Source organism: Strix uralensis, chromosome 5 (genome assembly GCF_047716275.1).
Source record: "Strix uralensis isolate ZFMK-TIS-50842 chromosome 5, bStrUra1, whole genome shotgun sequence".
In the NCBI taxonomy this organism is placed as follows: Eukaryota; Metazoa; Chordata; class Aves; order Strigiformes; family Strigidae; genus Strix; species Strix uralensis.
The window spans coordinates 25,984,264-26,005,583 of NC_133976.1; the positions used below are offsets into that span (position 1 = coordinate 25,984,264).

The 21,320-nt window shown below is 39.2% G+C and overlaps 1 protein-coding gene across 7 annotated transcripts in view; it reads right to left on the reverse strand.

Annotated features, from left to right (window-relative positions):
• The window catches only part of PTPRZ1 (protein tyrosine phosphatase receptor type Z1), a 143,923-nt gene that overhangs the window by 88,753 nt on the left and 33,850 nt on the right, over positions 1-21,320 (reverse strand). For all 7 annotated transcript variants that reach the window (XM_074870176.1, XM_074870175.1, XM_074870173.1 and 4 more), the window contains exon 2: positions 13,749-13,814. In XM_074870176.1, the coding sequence (XP_074726277.1) occupies positions 13,749-13,814 (66 nt within the window). The remainder of the gene's footprint in view (positions 1-13,748; positions 13,815-21,320) is intronic.

The window sequence follows — 21,320 nt, forward strand, 5'->3', positions numbered from 1 at the left end:
AAAAATAGTAAGCATCAATAAATGAGAGACAGTAGGCTGTGGGTGTGTGGGCAACTCTGGAGTTTCTCAGTTCTGCTAATTACACCTACTGATGACATGACGTGTGAAAACATGCCATCACAAGGAGGTCCAGTATAGCATATGCGAAAAACAGCTGACCTTGATAACTGAAGTTGTAAAAGTGGCATGAAATTTAACAATGCAATTTGTAAAATCATACATTTAGAGACTACTAGTGGGAGTTTTCGTTACTAATGAGAATCTTACCATAGGAAAAACATGGGGGAGGAGGAGAATCAGACCACGTCTGGCAGTCTCAGAGAACTCTAAAGAGACAGTATGATGGAAAGGGAAGTGTATTCTGAAACTCTAACCAAGCAACTCCTAGTAAAGGTAGGAAAGTATTAATATTTCTGCATGAAGTCCTGGGGACAGTTCATCTGGTATAAGTGCATGAGATGCTCGTCACCCATGTTGAAGACAAAAGAATTTTAGCTGAATCATGGGTGAGCAGAAAAAGCTTGTGCAATGATCAAAAGGGGACAACAGACTAGACTATCTTGGTTTAATTTAAAAAAAGAACAGGAGAGGGATATCAGTGCAGGTAAATATCCACAATAGAAAAGAACTCTCCAAAAAACAAACTAACCCCCCAATTCTATCAGAAGAACCAGATGATCTCAAAGGTCTGCTAATATAGCTAGCTTGGAAATCCAGATAAGGTTTAAAAGTAAAGAGTGAGTTCTGAGATAGTCTTTCAGTGAAACTATGAAGCAAAATATCACGACTACTTTTAAAACAGAGTTTGATTAATTTTATGCAAGAGTTAGATGGCACAATTGCTTGTAACAGCAGGGTGTTGGAGTCGGGGAGTCCATATCTGGTCCCAATAAGAAAAACCTGAGCAGTTCAATGAATACTGTAAAATTCTACTGACTTCATTGACAAGGGCTAAAGTTGAGCAACTGGGAGAATATTTTGTTTCTATGAAACTTTTATCAAAGAGACAGACCAAAGTAACTGTAGTTCAAAGCTCTTCTCTCTATGATCACTGAATCTGAAGCAACGAGTTTCCAGTCTACCAAAGCATTTGTTGAACCAAGTATGACCAACTTACTTAACCTGAAACAAGTAACTGGAACAGAACTTACTGGGACACAGAAAAAGAAGGAAAAAGCTTATTATTTGTAAGAAAGTAATTTATTCATGTTTATGTTTGAACTCTGTTTATGAAGTGAATGATATATTTTAGATACAACAATATGACTCAGTTGCATAGGATTTCAAAGTGAGTTTTTAAATATGTCAGCATTTTAAAAAGGGTTTTGCTATTTCAACTACAAATCTGTCTACAGGCTGCTAGCTATAACCTGAGGTTTAAAAAATAATGTTTTCCAATGGCTGGATGCAGGATGTTCTTTATTTGTATTGACTTTCACACCAGGAAGCCACATCAAAGAAAAGCTTTTTTGCTAATAACAATGTTTCAGATTGAATAATAAATTATAAGGAAATATAAAACACCTTCAAATCTTTTTATAGAAGGTAGTTAATGAATATAGCACAGTGTAAATATCACTGTTCTTCATCAGCATTTATGTATTGACCTGTTGAGCTCACAAGCTCATCAGCAAGGTTATATACTTAGCTTGTAAAACCTCTATAGGTACACCAACACTACAAACAGAGGGACAGAGAGAATATTCTTAATTAATTGATGGTTTTTATGGTACCAACTTGGGGCCAATCTTATACAGAGTATGTACCAAAAAGCACCTTTTGCTACGTTCTATTTAACCGTGATACAGCAGGTAAGTGCTTTCCCTCATCGTATGTTCCTATAAAATGTGCAGTGGGTGTGCTGCTTTTGTGAACCCTTGCAGGCATGTCAACTGAATGCACCATGGTAACCACGCTGGAGAGTGTCCCTGACATTTAGGAAAAGACAGCTGGAAGAGATTGCAAGATAGTCAGGGAAACACTCAGCTGGCTCTTTCTCCATTAGTTACTTGGGAGGAGAAAGAGTTTCTCTTGGAAACACAGGAGATAAAGTGCCAAACTGACAGTTACTTCGTGCAGCCATTAATGAATCTCAGGAAGAAGTAGGCCACAAAACCCTATACAATCATTTGATGGTGGGAAAAAGTCAAATTTTATAATGCTAAAGGGAAACAAGTTGTGGCAGCACCATGAGAGAGGAAATAAGCCAATATGTCAAAGAGTGTCAAATGGAAAGGGTAGGAAGAAAGGGATGGAGTGAGAAGACACAGGAAGTCATCCAGAAAAGCTCTTTTTAGCATATGCTCCACAGCTTCCTAGACAAAACAAATGATTTCAAAGGGAACTTCAGATGTGTGATCAAGTCACTGCAACAGATTATCATCAGTTCCTTTTATGCAGAGGAGAATGAGTATTGTTCTCATTTTGATCAGAGACACATGGTATGGTCACATTAGGACTGGCAGGTATACAGATCTCTTCTTGGTGGTTAAATGTATTGGTAGAGGTTAGTTACAATATCGTGCTGAATCTGTTTGAAGTGGGTACTTACAGCTGAAGAAAATGAATGGTTGCATTATTTAAAATATGTGCTCCCTGCCCAAGAAAACATGTTACATATTGTCTATTGTGTGTTTGTGCTGGTCGCCTTTGATCTGTTCTGGATACTCTGAAAGCAGGTAAAATACAGATTAAAGAGGTAGTGTGCTAGTGCTCCTATTCAGAGAGCTCTGTTCACACATAACATGCATACTACTGTAAAGTTAGCTTTCAAGAGGATGCATTTGAGTAATAATTAAAAAAACCTCTTTGCTTGCAATTTTTCACTGACTAGCACTCCAGCCATAAAAATTTGCCTTCCTGAAAACTGACAGAAAAAATATAGCTGAAAAAAAAAGATTGATCATACTGTTCTGTGTATATGCAAAGTGGTCAGAACATGTACAAGCAGGCAGAAAATCCAATCTTTCTGAGATAAAAGAACTTATGGACCATTGATCCAGTATTCCTAAATACTTCAGCAACGGTATTTTTTGTTTGGTTTTTTTTTTCAGGTGGGGTAATGCTAGGTGGGGGTTTTGTTGGTGTGTGCTTGTTTTTGCCATTAACTCAGTAAAAATAATTCTTGTCAGTCTATGATCATGCACCCAAGCCCTGAATTGACTCCTTACACAGCTAGGGAAATTCCAGGAGTTTGAAACCAGATTTCCAAGTCCTTACATGTAAATCACAGAATCACAGAATCACAGAATCAACTAGGTTGGAAAGGACCTTGAAGATCATCTAGTCCAACCATTAACCATATCTCTCAGCGCTATGTCGACCCTACTCTTAAACACCTCCAGGGATGGGGACTCTACCACCTCCCTGGGCAGCCCATTCCACTGCCTAATAACCCGTTCTGTAAAGAAATACTTCCTGACATCTGGTCTAAACCTTCCCTGGAGCAACTTGAGGCCATTCCCTCTTGTCCTATCGCTTGTTACTTCATTAAAGAGACTCATCCCCAGCTCTCTGCAACCTCCTTTCAGGTAGTTGTAGAGGGCAATGAGGTCTCCCCTCAGCCTCCTCTTCTCCAGACTAAACAACCCCAGTTCCCTCAGGCGCTCCTCGTACGACATGTGCTCCAGACCCTTCACCAGCTTTGTTGCCCTTCTCTGGACACGCTCGAGTAATTCAATGTCCTTTTTGTAGTGAGGGGCCCGAAACCGAACACAGGAATCGAGGTGCGGCCTCACCAGTGCTGAGTACAGGGGTAAGATCACTTCCCTGTCCCTGCTGGCCACGCTATTTCTGAGGCAAGCCAGGATGCCATTGGCCTTCTTGGCCACCTGGGCACACTGCTGGCTCATGTTCAGCCAGCTGTCAATCACCCCCCCAGGTCCCTCTCTGACTGGCAGCTCTCCAGCCACTCCTCTCCAAGCCTGTAGCGCTGCTGGGGGTTGTTGTGGCCAAAGTGCAGCACCCGGCATTTGGCCTTATTGAAACTCCTACACTTGGCCTTAGCCCATCGCTCCAGCCTGTCCAGGTCTCTCTGCAGAGCCTCCCTACCCTCGAGCAGATCAACACTCCCACCCAACTTGGTGTCGTCTGCAAACTTACTGAGGGTGCACTCGATCCCCTCGTCTAGATCATCAATAAAGATGTTAAACAGGAGTGGCCCCAAAACCAAGCCCTGGGGGACACCACTTGTGACCGGCCTCCAACTGGATTTAACTCCATTCACCACAACTCTTTTGGGCCCGGCCATCCAGCCAGTTTTTTACCCAGCAAAGCATGCGATCATCTAAGCCGCAAGCAGCCAGTTTCGCCAGGAGAATGCTGTGGGAATGGTGTCAAAGGCCTTACTAGAGTCAAGGTAGACAACATCCACAGCCTTACCCTCATCCAATAAGCAGGTCACTCTGTCGTAGAAGGAGATCAGGTTTGTCAAGCAGGACCTGCCTTTCATAAACCCATGCTGACTGGGCCTGATCATCTGGTTGTCCTGCATGTGTTGTAAGATGGTACTCTGGATGAGTACCATCATACCTCTTTCTATTTTCCAGCATTCAACACATTGTCCCTGTCTTTGCTTTTCTATTTTAATATCTTCATTTTCTTAACTGCCTTTTAAAAATGTCTCTGATTAACAGTTTTCATCAGGTAAACCTGACAGAGAAACACCACATTCAGAGGGAAAACAGCTTAACTCTTAAATGAGGCATCTATGATAAAGGATGGAAGAAGACAGTCAACTGTTTCTGTGGCTCCTAAAATAGGATCAATACCAGGCAATATCAGATCAAGCCATAGTTTAATTTCTCATAAAGAAAGCTCTTGGAAGAGAACAGAAAGAGGCTGCCACAGGACAAATATGGAGTTTGTTGTAAGCACAACTGTTGAAGTATAGCAAGAGCTGAGCTAAATATGTATACAGCTAGATGTCCTGAGCTGGCTTTTCATGAAAAGGACTTTGTGCACCTTTCACAGCTGAAAGAGATGCTCAGAACTGAACATCTGTGATTCTGCAACCAAATAATGAAGGGAAGAGTTCAGCTGATAAATCTAGTGGATGCACAGTGCCGCAGCCACTGTCCTGCGGACTGCTGCAAATTAACAATTATATATTTTGGCAGCTTTCAGCAGGCTTTCTCCACATGAAGGGATGACTTTAAATGTGGAAGAGTGGTTTCATATGCACCACAATTGTAGAAAAAAGGCAAAGGGAAGAAAGGCTGTGAAATTCAAGGACAAGTACAGGGGCACTGAGCCTTAATTTTGGATTACATACTTCCTCTGTGATGTAAGCAGCTTTTCAACATGCCCACTATTTCTTTGGGGTGGTGTGAAAAGCTTGTTACCCTGGTAGAGAAACAAACACGGATTTCTTTGGGAAAACTTCCTAGGGTGGATCTCCCCATTGGAAATAATAAACTGTATAACATGCCTGTATAATTCATGTTTCTTAGAACTGTGTTACTGTGCCAATGTAAGTTATGATACCGCATATAAACCAACTGTATATAAATAAACACCACACATCATCCCTCAGAAACTCTTGACAGAAAGTATTCTGCATACAAATAAAAATGATTCCTGCCCCTTAATAATTTACCCTCTTTATCGCAAATTACCACCACTTACAGCAAGCCTGCAGATTGAACTAGCTTTTGCCAACATCAGCATAACCTCCTGGACTACATACGAGTGAGCAGGTAGAAAGAAACGCAACAACCGTGCTAATGCTTCAAAGGAGAGCACAGGGTCCAGCCACCAAGCTACAAACTGGGCTGGATCTAACATCCAGCTGAAGATAAACAGAAGCTTATTTTTACCTCTGAAATGAGAAGGTGACATGCTTTACACATGGCAGGGGCAGACCTGTGGAACTGAAACTGTGCCTTTTCTACAACTTAATTTTAGAAAGGTCAGGATTTTTCACTGGTTTAGGGTTTTTTTTTCAGCAAATGCTGATTCATCCAAAATAGAACTGCTGATAGGTTTCTCTAGTTTCTCAAATTGAAAAGTTTTGGAAAAATTATTATTTTTGGGGAAAAAGGTCATAACATTTGAAAATAAAATTCCAAAGTACAGCAGGAAAATGTGGTTTAAGTTCATTTACAATAATTTGCAGTAACTTAGCATTCAAATTTTAGAAATTGAAATAGTATGCTCTACTTAACTAATTAATTAATATACTTAATTAATATACTTAACACTTGCAATATACCAAGCATACATCCCTCACTGAGCCTGTGGTGGTTGTGGCTTCAGGGGCACCTGAGCCTGCATGAGAGCTTTCTGCTGTCAACAGGGGAGGCCACACTCCTCTTGCCCCCTCCTTCTCAGGATCCTCTTACCCTTATCTTCCTTCTCTCTGAGCTCCTAGCCACGAAGACTTGTCTAACCATGCCTTTTGGAGGACTGCTTTAACCCTCATTGACCCATGGAAAAACGATCTAGAAAGGTTTGTTTACAACTGAATTAATGAGTTAGAGCAAGATTGTGAAGGGTTTCAAATTTTTGAGTACATTGCACAGAATTAGTTATTGCTCTTATTTCAGTACATCAGCAAACTGTGCATACTGAAATGAATGGGATTTGAATACATTAGAAAAAAACCCAAAACTGTTATAAATACAGCAGAATAGCCCCTGCGTAAAATTGTTTGTAAGAAAGTCCTAAACAAATAGGCTGTAGCAGGTGAGTAAAGCAAGGCCTTCTGTAAACATAAAGCAATGGTAGAGTTATTTGCTGGGGTCTAAACTTCACAGATCCATAAATCATATTGATATGGAGGTGATGATGATCTCAAAGTAATCATCTTTGCATTTTGTAAGCAAGTACTCCTCGAGAACATATCCTTTCCACTGCAGCATAGATTGAATGCACTGAGAAATCATTCAGTAGTATATACATGAGGATACTTTTATGATCATTTTGAAGGGCAAAGGGGCTTAACCAGAGGCTGTGGTCTACTGCGAGATATCCACAATCTGCTTTTTTCATTTTACTTTGGTGTATTCCCAAAGACAGCACTTCTAAAAAAGCTTTTAATTTCCAAACACATTTACTTAATGGGTAGTCTCTACATCTTTCTGACCCCTGGCCAGACCTTATCAAAACAGCAGTGCCACACTATGCAAATACATCATCCTTTGATTTCTATACTTCAGAAACCAACCCTCCTGCGTTTCAATAATCTAGTTGATGCTCAGAATGAGATGCTGTGCAGTTTCTGAAAATGACCCAGCTGTTTCCTTTGTTTATAGCATTAAAGGCGTGAAATGTCATAAGGAACAGGTCTTATCACAGTTACTTATCAGGAAACTCGGGCAAACAGATCACTTAAATATTTATTGAAAGAAAAATGCTGTAATTTTACCAGTGGTGAGCCAAATATGAATACCAACATGCGGTTCTTCATACCCATCCTAGAAGCATGCAACTTTGAAAAGTCCATGAAAATGGGGTTCAATTCTCTTCCCTCCTCCCCAAAAACCCCTTGCAACAGTTTTCCACTCAGTTTATCCTGCAAGTATTGACTGAATCAAAGTTAAATAAATTACACTTTGCTGCTAGTATCCTTCTACTGCTCAATGATCAGCTCTCGTGATTGAAAAGAAAGGATGTTTGAAACAGACTCTTCCAAACTATATCACTTCATATGAATTCAAAATTCATAAATATACTGAATAGATATCTTATTTGTGTTGAATAACATGTTTTGTGTTGTTGATTCAGTACACTGAGATATCTTTAAAGGAATTTCTCTATGTCCAGCAATGCCAGCATGTAGCTTCTTGCTTGAGGACACCATGTCTCTTTGATGTGAACAGATGCGTAACACTGTAATTTCTGTTGCTGATTCATCAGCCTTCCCTAAACCTTAATAATGTAATAGGTTTTTTAATTAATGAGCCTGTGAATTTAGTGACAAAACACTGGAACCATGAGTGACTGTGATCTGGGGGATGTAAATACATGCAATGAGCTATCACGCAAGAAATGGCATGACAGCCTCTGAAGCATAAGGTCGACTAGAAAAGACCCTCTGCAGAGCTATTTTTATGTGAGTTAATAAAAGAATGCATGTTATTTTGATTTCTTATGCTGCATTCTTTACTGAGAAACCAACAGAGCCCAAGAGTATAGGCTTTTCTTTATTAATCACAAATGATTTAGCACATCAGTCATGATTACACTTGGTGAATATAAAACACAAATTGATTTATTTCACCGGAGGTGATAAAAAGACCAGATCTTCTCACAAAGTTATGCTGATACTGCCATGGTAGTTAGCTAGCAAGAAAAAATTTGAACTTAATTTGGTATGCATCATCTCCCCAGAGCATGGTTTTACCCAGCCAGTGAAGGAAGGAGGTGTCGTCAGCTTTTGGCCAGAGCTCTCTTGGAGACATTTCAGTTTGGTCTGGTAGAACTGTCCATTAAATCAGTTGGTTCAGCAGGCAGCGCCCGGATCCCACTTCCAGCTGATGCCTCCTGCTCTCCCACACTGCCCGATTGTCAGGATTTGGCTCACGAAATGGGTCCTCTATCATACTCCATCCTGACCTGCAATGCATAGGACCCTGACCCCACACCTCTATGCTCTAGCTTCCTTTGCCCTGCTCCTGGAGCTGTTGCATAAGGAGCATGCACAGGCGCCCACACTCACACACTCTTCAGCACAGCTTCTACTCTACTGCAGCTGCATGACAGAAAGAACACCTGTAAGCCTGGCCTTGTCCATCCTCCCAGCAGATGGCTGCTCAAGAGGGAGACAGGGTGAGGATGAGGGGAGAGCCTGAAACCTTCCAGTTTACCTGGATTAAATTATGGGGTAATAGAAGCAGCAGACATTTTACAGAATAAGTAGAATCAGCTACCAAGGTTAAAATCATTCTCTTGAGCCACAGCTGAGATAGGTAGTGTAGATCCTTGATCACTTTTTAGGCTGAGTAAAAAGCAAAATACACTGTAAATTATTATCAGTATAAGCAACAACCTACTTTCCTATAAACTTTATGAGGAGTGACTTTGTAATAGAATCTCCTCAGTACTGAAAGATGATAGAACAACATTTGAAAATAGAAGATTAGATCTTGTTTGGGCAAGAAAGAGAATTACATTTTCTCAGTACCACTGAAAATAAGGCCATTTTAATTTCTGAGCCAAACTACAGGCATTGATATTTGACAACATCAGTGCAAGTTTCCAGGACCTGGGGTGGCAAAAACAGCCTTTCAAATGACAACTAAGATTTTGTCTGTGTAGCGATAGTAATAGGGAATGATAAACTAGGGGAATATCTCCAGCGGGTGTTGAATCAGACACAGAATGATAACAAGATTAGTTCAATGTTCAACATGGGAGCAAAACCAAGCCATTACATTTAGCCATTGTCGTTGTGTGAAGTATTGGTGTAAGGGCCAGAAGTGCATCATCAACATACTGCCAAGTTTTACTACTGAGATACACCTGATATTAAAAATTACCTGAAGAGATCATAATTAATTATCCCGATGGACAACGACTTGTGTGTGAGTCAGCAGTGTGTCCCTGCAGCCAGGAAGACCGACAACATAATGGGCTACATTAGCAAGATTGCAGCCAGCATGGCAAGAGAAGTGACTACTTCCCTCTTCTGCACACTAGTAAGGTGACATCGAGAATGTGGAATCCAATTTTGACTTTCTCCCCAGCCCAGTATGAGATGGATACTAACAACCTAAGGGCTGCTGTGATGATCAGGGGGTTCGAGTACATCACGAACAAGGAGAGGCTGAGGCATCTGAGTTTGCTGAGGCTGGAGACAAGAGGAGGAACCTAGCTGAAGTCTACTGATATGTAAAGGCAATCTACAGACCAGTGCACAGGGAAAGGGCAAGAGGCAATGGTCACAAGTTACAGTAAGAGCTACTGCATTTGGCTAAATGCAAAAAATTCTTCAAAATGGCGGTGGAACACACTGTCCAGGCTGCAGCATCTCCCTCCTTGGAGATTTTCAATACTCTGATTGGCAAAGTCTGAGCAACCTGCTTCACCTTTGAAGTTCGCTCCTCTTTGAGCAGGGGGTTGGACCAAATGATCTCCAAGGGCCCCTTCAAACTGAATTACATTGTGATTCTGTGATTCCTGGTGCTTCCCCCCAGAGAAAAAGGAAATATGATTCATATTGTGTTTGCAAACAACAAAATTGTTCTTCGAATACCCAGAGACCCAACAATTTATACTAAAATCACCCTTTCCTCAAGATCAGAGTTGCCAGTATTTATACGGCAATTGTGTATCAGTGTATCACATAATGAATGTCAGAACAAACTGAACTTAATACTCGTGAATGATGAGACAAAGAACACTGAATTGGCTGTGCTACTCATTTACATTGTAAATTCAATTTAAAATTTTTTTTAAAAACCCTCAGCTTTTCTAATTCCTGGAAGGCTGTTTAGAATTTCTTGCTTTAAACAGAATTCAGCTGGTTTTTTATCCCTAAGCCACATAACTTGTTTGTTGTGAACAAGAACCCAAATCCCAAAAGAAAGAAACCACAACAGAAAGAAATTTCACTGGGAAAAAAATACTTCTTTGTGGTATCATTTGATAATTCTACATGTGAACATTGAGACTTGAAGTTTTCACAGACTATAATAAACCAGCCATGTTAAAAAAAAAACCAAACAAACAGAAAGGAGCATTATATCATTCCCTCTGGCAAAACCAATGCAGATAAACAAAGCATCATAAAAATTAATCTTTCATCTCTATGATAGAGAAATAATTGAAGCTCATATTGCTCACTTTATGGTTTGAAATAGTATGTGATTGCCTAACCTTAGTGGTGCAGCTAAATACTGTCTAAATGATCTTTGGTCATCTATTAGTATGTAACTGACTTGAGGAAATGAACTTTGTCAGAACACTTGGTTTTTCTACAACAAAAATGGCTGATTCACTTTTAGTATATGACATCATTTGAAAATATTTATGAGATCATAAAATTTTTATTTCTATCACTGTTTTAATGAAAAATACAATGAAAGTTGGTTAAAATAATTTTACTAATAAATTAGCCTTAGAAGCCACTTATTCCTGAAAAAATTGGATGTATCTGTAGCGAGCACTTGTGTCTTCTACTTTTTTAATGCTGTATTTGTCTATGCAAATATATGCAAACTCAGGACACAAAAAAACTAAATTCATGCTTGCAAAAGTAGGATTTGTCTATGGCTTAAAGCACAACCCTTAGAAGTACTACAAAATGTTTCCAGTAACATTTATGCCTTTAGACATTTACCCAAGAATCAAAATTTGATGATGACTCACATTAACTTACAGTATGTGAAATTGCTTTATTATGAAACTTCACCTTCAGAAATTGCATGATTTCAGCAGGTAAGATTAATGTTATTTCTCTACTTGTATTTTACTTTCATCTCACAGCACCATCCCAGTAAAGGAGTATATTGACCCATTGTGGCTAATGTATCTGAAGTTTGTTATTTGATATAGAGAATTACATCTGCTCAAACTCAGATTACTTCACCAAGCCAGTCTTTACCAAGCCAGATTTTTCTTAGCTATGGTGGATTAAACTCTATGGTTGCAGGATCCCCAGGCCCACTCATAACACTTCACTGGCACACAGAGGCTAATTTTTCAGGTCTTTCTGTGAGCAGGTCATAAGACAGAAGAATATAACTGGTGTCTGAGGAAAGGATGTACTGAAAAAGCACAGGTCATCCATTCAGAAATATGCATGTTGGTCTACGTCTCAAAATCCTAAGTCTGAGCTAGGTATAGTAGTTATATATACAGTACCTGATATTGCTTGCCCCAGGAATAAAATAATGAGATTAAATTAAACAAATTATATAATAAATGAATGAGATCAAAATCAACATGCCTCAGCCTCTAGACTTTTGTGCCTCCAACACATAATGTTAAAACTTGTAATTTTTCTTCACATTCAGGAAGACTCTCTTATTTTAAGTGAAAGCTGAATTTTTGTATTCCCTTTATGCCATGAACCAATTGCCTGGTCTTTCAGGAAAGTACCACATACCACATGGCTCACAATACAGGTGCCAGACCTAGACACTGAGTACCTGATCTACATGCAGCCCCCCCCAAAAAGCTTTCAAAATCCACATCTGACCACACGTGAAGCCAGCTGTATTATGAGTGTTGGGGGCACACAGAGCCTGCTCGGCAGAGGGTCTGGTGAGGCGGCAGGAGCAGGGATAGGATGCTGCAGAGGCAGGAGGCTGCAGGGGCAGGATGCTGCAGAGGCAGGAGGTTGCAGGGGCAGGGCGCACAGTGCTGGGCTCCTCTTGAATTCAGCCACGCCGTGCATCACATGCACCTGACCATATAGGTCTGGACGGAGAAAAGGCTTTGCCAACAGGAGAGTCAGTAGGGCAAAGCACATGAATTGACTACACAAAGGTATCTCACTTGTTAAGGGAGAGAACCAACAGGTCTGGATCCTCTGGCCTGCAGAGTCTGTGCTGTTTTGCCATCCAAAATATCCAGCAAACATGACCTGTGGCTGCTGCAGTAGCTGCACTGTGGGTGGGTGCTCTGTGCAGCCTAGGGAAGAGCTCTATCCTCTGATATCCTATGCAAAACTTGTTTGCTGTTCTTTAAAGTAAACTCATAAATTGCCTTCTGGTCACCTGTAATCCTGGAGGCTTATCCCTGCATTCCTCTAACTGCAATATTAAAAAATTGATGGATTTTGAACACGAAATACTGTACTGATTGATCTTATGCTTGGATTTTGCAGTACAATGTGTGTAAGTGAGAGTTTTCATTATAAATCTCATTTTGAAGGGTTTATGACTAGCCTGTTTCAATTCTCTCTAGGCTCAAAACTTGTTAGATATGTTTTACCCTGGAAGATAAAAGCTGTCTCAAAAATGAGAGAGTGAGAGAAAGAAAAAAGAATAGTGTAACTTTCTTTAACTACAGGAACATATTTTGAGCCAAATATAAGACTGAAATTTGTCAGTCCTTATTTCTTTTCATAAATTGGTTGTTTTTGTAACAGTAACTTACATCATTAAAAATGTAAGAGTCTATGCACATCCTCAGGAAGCCACGTCTTATATTCTGGGTAAAATATACCTATCATTTAGGACAAATTACCTTTTCAGTATTACTGAAAGTGGCTTGACTTTTACAGAAGAATCTAGGAGGCTAATTGTGATTTCCCATAGTCCTTCTGTGATGAGGCAAAGGTTGTGCAGAATTTAAGGGTATATCTTTCTTACTTATGCAAATGAGAGAGCCCAAATAACTGATTTTTTTAGGAGAATCAGGGGGGGACCTGGAAAGGATGCTCAGGTGCTCAGGAGCAAAGCGCAGAAGTTCATATGCAGTATAGGGATATGTTCTTACCCACATAATGTGCTGTGCCTTGTTTCAGCCTTTCTGTCTGCTTTTCAAACTTGCCAGAACAGTAATATTCAGATGATAAATGAGCATCTAACCATTTATTGGCCCAGCCTTCATCAAGTAAGTCATGTCTCAGGTTAAGGTTTTAAGAATGAGGACTTTCCAAAGGTAACAGATGTGAGAAATTAAAATAGTCTCTCCTGTTGTTCCTGCAGCTTCTCAGATTCCATTTCCTGCATTTTTACTTTACCAATTGTATAGGCATATGTTAAATGGTATACAAACACAACAGGTTCTTGAAGTTATAATAATAAACATGAGAATATCAAAGTGAAGTAAGTTCTTCAATAGACAGTTTTGCTTACCTGTATATGACCAATCAATCTCTTCAATTAATTTCCGCTGTTGTCTATAGTATCCGTACACCAAATCTGCAAAATAGCAATGAATTTACAATATAAAAACTGGAAGCCTAACAGGACCATAAAGTGTAGATGACATACTCCCCCTCCAACATGATAATCATTGTTTTAATTACTGATTAATTATTTACTTTGTCTTTATCTTGGACCTTCAATGGTAATTATTGGTTAACCAGAATAGAAATACCATCAACAAAGGACACAAAGCAAACAAGTGCATTTCAGTTTATTTTTCTTTCCTTCTTTTCTTTCCTTCCTCTCTATCTTTCTCTCCTTCGTTTTCTTTTTTCTTTCTTCCTCTTTCTTCTCTCTCTCCCTCCCCTCCTTTATTTCTGTCTTTCTGCTTTTCCATTTTTCATCACAACCTTGCTTTCCCTTTTAAAATTAATACAACTCCCCCTTGAAGAAACCATGTTCTGTAATATCCTTTAGAGAGAACCAATCTAGATTACTTGGAAGTCAATGTGAGTTAAACTTTTGCTTCAGTGTGCTCAGGACTTCACATATTTTCTCTAACTTTGTAATAGATATCATTTAAAGATAGTGAACAAAATATTCTAAAGTGGTATTTCACTGTGTACTATCATCAGCAACATTGTAGCTGAAGTATGTGAAGTTACTTGTATCTCCATAAACTTTATACAGAGAGAAGGCTAGATATTAGATGCTTTTCAATGACATCATATTTCTCCAGAGAGAAATATCTAACTGTATAAATACTGATTTATTCTGACTACTGAATAACCTTCACTGTCATCCTTTTTATGCCAGCACAACTCTAGCAACACTACTGATGTGTGCAAATAGACTATGCCCCCTAATACTTATTAATATATGTAAATTGCAGATATAGGTTTTGTGAGACTGTCATTTCGAGAGTCATAATGTTAACTAGCTTCATTAAATACTGGTCTAGAGAAGTGCAATATAACCTACTGAAGAAATAATTGCATATGAGCACGTTGGGCACATATATGGATTACTTCCTTGAGAAAGCACTGTAGAATTCTGCTCACATTCTGTAATAAATACAATTTAACGAAACAGTTTCATAGCATCCATTTCTTTTTCCTTAATGCAGAAATGTATGTAGTAGTTTATTACAGGATGTTAAATCATAATTGGTACTTGCAAGGTTAGAAACGGCCTATGTCTTATAATGACTTTCTGCTACCTATCTGAAGTCCAAGTGTTTTAATAACTTCATCAGGACTTCTGCCTCCTCCATTAAATTGCGATTGCCCTTAAATGTTTTTCTCTTCCCTTTCTCCCTCCCAGCCAAAAAAAACCCCTTTTTTGCAACACTTTGCAACATTCACTGATGACTAAGATTTTTACAAAAAGATCAAACCTCACATGTAAGTAATGGCACTGAAAAGGGATTTACATGCACCAGCATTGTCTTTGGACCACATTTTCAAGTCAATGTGCATTGTGTCTGCTTCTTTAATTAATTATGTAAAAGAAAGCTGTTTAAGTTCTGATTCACAGGTGTTAGTTGCTGTCTCCAGTTTCCTCCTTTATCCATTGTCCTTCTAATTGTTACTTCAAACAATCAGTTGAGCATTCATATGCTAACTAAGAAGGGTTTGGGCGTGAGAGTGTCCCACCACTTTTAAAATTCCACACGGAGGTCTGATGGACAAGGAGCGATAGCTTCAATGAACAAGAAAAAAAGGGGCAAGGTTCACTTTTTTTGGTGCATTACACACTTATAGACCCAGTAAATCTTACGAAAAGTCTTTATAAATGCCAGGAGACGTTAGGAGTTCACACACCTTCTTTCCTCTGCTATTCACCTATTGTGCTTCACAGCCCCTTCACAGCACACTCACAGCCATGCCCCTTCTCACATTTGCAGGGATAGTCAGTGGTTTTGGTCTTGTTTCCACCACAAATATGTGGGAAAATTGGGGAAGGAAAGCACATTTCATCTGGGGAAGGAAGCGACTGAAGAATCTTAGCTAGCACGGGTGTCAGAGAAAAGCTGTGTGTGAGTGTATGAGGACGAGTGAATGTAACAATTCTTCCCTTGAGCTACTTCTGTAAACTGCCCTGGCAAAATGCAACCATGCATCCTATAAAGCATTGCTGTGTAAACTGTCAGTATTGACCAGCTAACAGTGTAGAGATCAGCTGGAAGGAAAATATTTTAATTTTTAAAAAATAGTATTTTGAGTTAACAAATTGAGATCCCTTTTGCTCATGGTATGATAGCAGGTACTTCTGTTTAAATATTTAAATTCCTTACATTTAATTTAAATTAATATAGTAATAATGAGAACATCTTCACAAAAGAGAAGGCAAAAGTGATGTTAAATTTGTGGATTTATATGTAAATCTATGAGACTGATACTTGAGTTTGATCAGCTTGACAGTCATCATGACTCCTGTGACATTGACTGACATCTCCAGCCAGTCCCCAAAATAGTTTGAATTTTACTGGCTGAGGTGCTACTTTATGAAGCAAAAAAGTCCTTAATGTTCTCTTCTGCTTCCAGGAAGTTGTTGAACATGTTTCCATAGATTGTTGATTTATTCATAGAACAAGGCAGCTCAATTGTGGGATCACATTTTAAAGTTTTAAGGTTATCTTTCTATGCCTGTCAAGGAGACATGCAAGATATCATTAAATGCTTTTTGTTCCCTTTTTCTACCCTCCTTCAAAGCCAGTTTTTTGTCTGAGGCTGTGAGACTTATTTCCTTTTACATTGTCTCCAAACAGCGTGCACCCCAGTGCCCAAGGCCCATGAAGTCAGGAATAAGTGGCAAATGCTTCCCTGCTCCTGAGGGGTAGCAGGACTGTTTTGCTCATCGAGGATGCCAATTAAGACACCAGAGTGAAAAAAGTAGGCTTATTTTACTGTTAATAATTAAAGGATATAACCAAGTAAAACAGAAAATAAGCAATAAGAAAAATACAGAATAGTACACTTAATTATTACTACATACAGTTAATTATAGAAAATAAGAACAAGCAAGGTAATGCACCTAATCATTACTACACGATGGGGAGAATAGTGATTAAGAAAGATCCATCACCACTTGCATATGTTACCAACATCCACATCTGCAGTTGCTGGGGAGCCCCAGCTGCAGCAAGGATTTGGACAACCTTTCTCTGCAAGTGGGAAGACCTACGTGGTGCGTCCATCCGTAAGTGAGGCTTCCAAAGTCGCTGCAAGAGGGTCCAGCCTTATATACCAATAATCAGCAAGTCAGAATGACTTGCACTTTTCTTTGAGCAGAAACATCTGGTTTCATCCTCCTGTTGGATTCCACCCAAAGCCTGGCCAGGGCTCAGGGGGAGAACCAAGGGAGTTTCTAACAAGGTCAAACACTTGGGTTCTCAGCCTTGAACAAGGCTAAACAAGGGAAGCTGGATACACATTCTCACAACATTTCATCCTCACTACTGATTACATTTTGTCTAAGCTACATCTTTCACTAGTGAGCATACATATTTTGTTAATGATCAGATACCAATTAATAAATGCTAATGGTAATATAGATTTTACTAATTAGCAGATACTAATAATGGATAACATTTGGTTGTGAGGTTCATCTAGAGGTAACTTTGTTTCAGGGCCTACTATTCAGGCCCTAGCACTACAGGGACTGACCGATTTGTGTCTGACCTTGTCTCATAGGGGCAAACAGGTAAGATGGGTTTCTGGTTAAAGCATAGTGCTGGGACTAATAAGATCTTGTACATATTTTTTCCAGTTTAAAAAGTATAAATAACCAGGTTTTATTCCTTCTGACATGAGTCTGATATTCGTTTTGCACTTACTGACCTCAGTTGAGTTGCTTTTGATTTACCACTGTGAATGAAACAGTCTGATCCTCAGTATTTATTCATACGTAAAGGTAAAAAATGAATAGCTTTAACGATTAACAGAAAGAAATGTCTGTGAGGAAGACCCTCTTCACTTGGCACTGTGTGTCACGAAAATGAGTCAGAGAAGTGGAAATGGGACCTTAAACCTTGGAATTCTGTCAGGGAAAATCCTCTCCGAGATGCTGAGGCAACAAGCCCATAGTGTCCAGCAGAGACCCCTCTCCTAAGCGTTGGTAAAAAGGGTATTCTGAGGATGGTGCCTGAGACACAAGCTATGTTTGGGGACGCTGCACTCAACATGCTGCTTTGCTATGCAGGATACCAGCTCAGACGTAATGTGGCACTGTCATTTATACCAGGATGCTGTAATTTTACCAGCCCTCTATGTCTGTCCTTTTTGCCACAACAGTGTAAAGAGACAGCAGCTGCTAGACTCAAGAGGACAAAAGGACAACCTCCTTGTGGTTTTACCTCCACTTGGCCTGAACTTTGTGAGTTGCACCTGCAGTGGAGCCAGCATTTAGGAGATTTTGGCATTACAATGATATTTATGGGACTTGGGACCATTAAGTAACGTCTGCATTTGTGAGATTTTCTACAAACAGGGCACTGATGCTCTGCATGTACAGCAGGGGTAGGCACTATTAACTACACATTTAGATTGCCAACATGGTTTGGTCCTGGGAAGTCAGGTGTCACTCAGTATTTTTCTCCTGTCCCAAAATCTAATTTGGGAGGAAACAGGACAGGTTCCAAAGTCATAAGCATTCATCTAGTATAAGTGGATAATGGCAATGTATTACAGTCATGGAGATAAAGACTGTGTTGGTATTATAACTGATGAGAATTTCAATTTACATGGGCAGGATTCAACCTCTGGTTCTTAGGCCAAGGAAGAGCACAGGAACTCTTATGCCAGCAAGGATGTGAGCAATCACTGAAAATAAGTGATAATTTTTGATAAATACAGAAGTTCTTGTTTTAAATAAATTGTGTCTCATGAAATCTCTACTATGTTCACCTGTTATTACTGAATCTGCAGAAACTGGAAGCTATGAATACCAGAAGCTTACTCAGGTTTTGAAAAGGTTCTTAAAATCCATGGAGAAATCCACAAACACCTCTTAAACACAGTGACACCACTTTTGGCTCACTAAGTCCACTGATGAAATTGGGAGGATTATACCGGGAAATTCTCATTGTATATTTGCCCTATTTTAATGCCCAGGCATTTGCTACTGGTCATTGTCAGAGACAGGTTATTAAAAAGTGGCTTGAGCTAGCAAAGCAGTTTTAAAATTTTTATTCAAATACTATTGTGTTTGCCCAGTGAACTGTTTAGAAGGACAAGACTATTCACCAAGGTTCAGATTTTCCACCGCACAAACTGACCCAACTCCACTGAAGGCTACAAAGATGCACCAGCTTATTTCTACATGTGAATGTCTTGGATGCTGCTCATTCAAACAGAGGGAGGTAGCTCAGTCTTTATGCCCTACTTGATCTACTATCTCTACTCTTCATCAGCACTTTTATACACTGTAAAACATTTTGAAAGTCATATTTTTAGATTAAGACACAAATCTCTTCACTGGAGAAGAATTACAACTTGTAGAACAAGCTGAAATGGTATGATAAGAACAATGGTTATACAGGGTAGCTGAAAGAAAATCTGTACAGGGCTAGTGGCTAAGAAGTGGGACACCAGACAAAGTTGCTGCAAAGAAGTCAAAGAGAGGAAGACAAACTGCAAAACTGGAATAATAATAAATTCAAAAAAGAAGCTATATGTGATTAGCAAAACAGATGCTCAGTGCTTTTCAAATATGAAAAGAATACAATTAAATAGATTGGATAGACATTTATTATGCAGGTTCTACTTTTGAAAGTAAACACAGAACCTTAAACACAGCTAAATCTGCAAAATCACCTCTGATGATAAATGGACTGCTTCTTCAACAATCGTCATCTCCTTATTTTAGCTCCTTCCATTGACAGGAAGGTCACAGGACCCACTTCTATACCTTTCATCTATCTTATGATGGTGTAGCTTCATTGCCTCAACTGAAATAATTCTTGATTTATACTGGAGGAACTGAAAAGATTCAGAGCACAACCTGCTAACAGTCTTGAAGTTCCAACTGACAGGAGCTATCTATAAATCCCTTTGAGAGAATGATCCACATTTGCCTGAGTAAAGTCTCTCTCTTATGGATTTATTTAGTTTTGTAATGACATCTGTAAAATCCTTAAAATCACCAAAATGCTTTAATAACCCACCTCTACAATTTCATATATTCTTTCTCCCTGAAAGTCGTCGTGTTTAAATCTTTTGTCAAGATGGGTCTGAGAATTCTCACAGCCTTAGAAAAATATTAAATTTTTTTTTACCCACAGTTCCTTCTGTGTAGGTTTATTTTATGCATCGGTAGATGTTCGGGTGTCTATAAAGAGAGTCAGTTCCTTTCATTATGCTTGAGTGTAGGCTGTTCATTCCAATACAGATTGAAAAAGTGAGACTTTTCCTGCACTAAATATAAAGCCAAAACAGAAGTCCTCTTACAATTTGACAATTGTTGTGTGTATTTACTAACAAAAATTGTGTTTAAATCTTTAAAAGAAGAAAAAGATAAATTGGTTTAATTTAAAAGCAGTTATCATTAAGCACCAGAGTATTAATACACACTCTGCTTACTTAACCTGTCACAACTTTACAGTGAATAGTTCTACGAATTAAAAGGCTAATCCCTACAGTATCAGCTGAGGTTTATAAATCACATTTAATCACAATTTTCCAGTATATTTGTATATGCAAAAGCAACAAGGACTTCAGTTTGGCCAATTTATGTTCTACCCCATTGGAATTTTACATGCCTGGGGTTTACAGGGCCCCTGAAATTCCTAAGGAGCCAGTGGAAAGTGGGAGTGATCTCAGGATTCCATGGGCTATGATCCAATCTGTTTAAGTTACTTGCTTCCACCTTCATTCTGACTACAAGCAAAGTAGTAGGAAATGTTAGATATCTCCTTCCATTTGTGATCTTGTGCACCTAGACATCATCTGAAGATGGAGCAAAATTGTCTGATACACTTCAGCTTCCTACATAGCCATTAGCAGTTAGCTGAAGCATTGGCTATAGTAAGTGTTAAGGCTTCTCTGGTAACCAAAGTAGCATTCAAGTGTCTGCTCACTCAAACAAAGCTGACAGTACAGGTTTTATGTGGGAGAGTGGTGCTTATCTTTCCAGAACGGATATTTCTGAACATGCACAAGTGAGTGAAATTAAGTGCATGTGAAGCTCTTGGGCTAAACACAAAGATATCTCAGTAATTTAAGAACCTACAGAACTAGGTAACCCAGAAAAGCTAGATAACTGGCTTGCTGCTGAAGCACCTAAAAAGGTGTGCAAAGCCAAAACCAGAAGGGACTTGGGAGGATTGTAATTTCCCCAAAGATGTAACACTATTGTCCCACGTATGAAGTAAGGCAAACTGGTGTTTACGATAGAAATTTGAACTGCTACTAAAAAAAACAGGTATCAAGCAGTGACTCCTAGGACACGCTTTCATGTAACTCTGCTGCTACCCAAAGTCCTTTCCCCATACCCAGATAGTCTTTTAATGCACCACATGTAAATTCATGGAATCATATAAAGTAAATCCAGACCAGACAT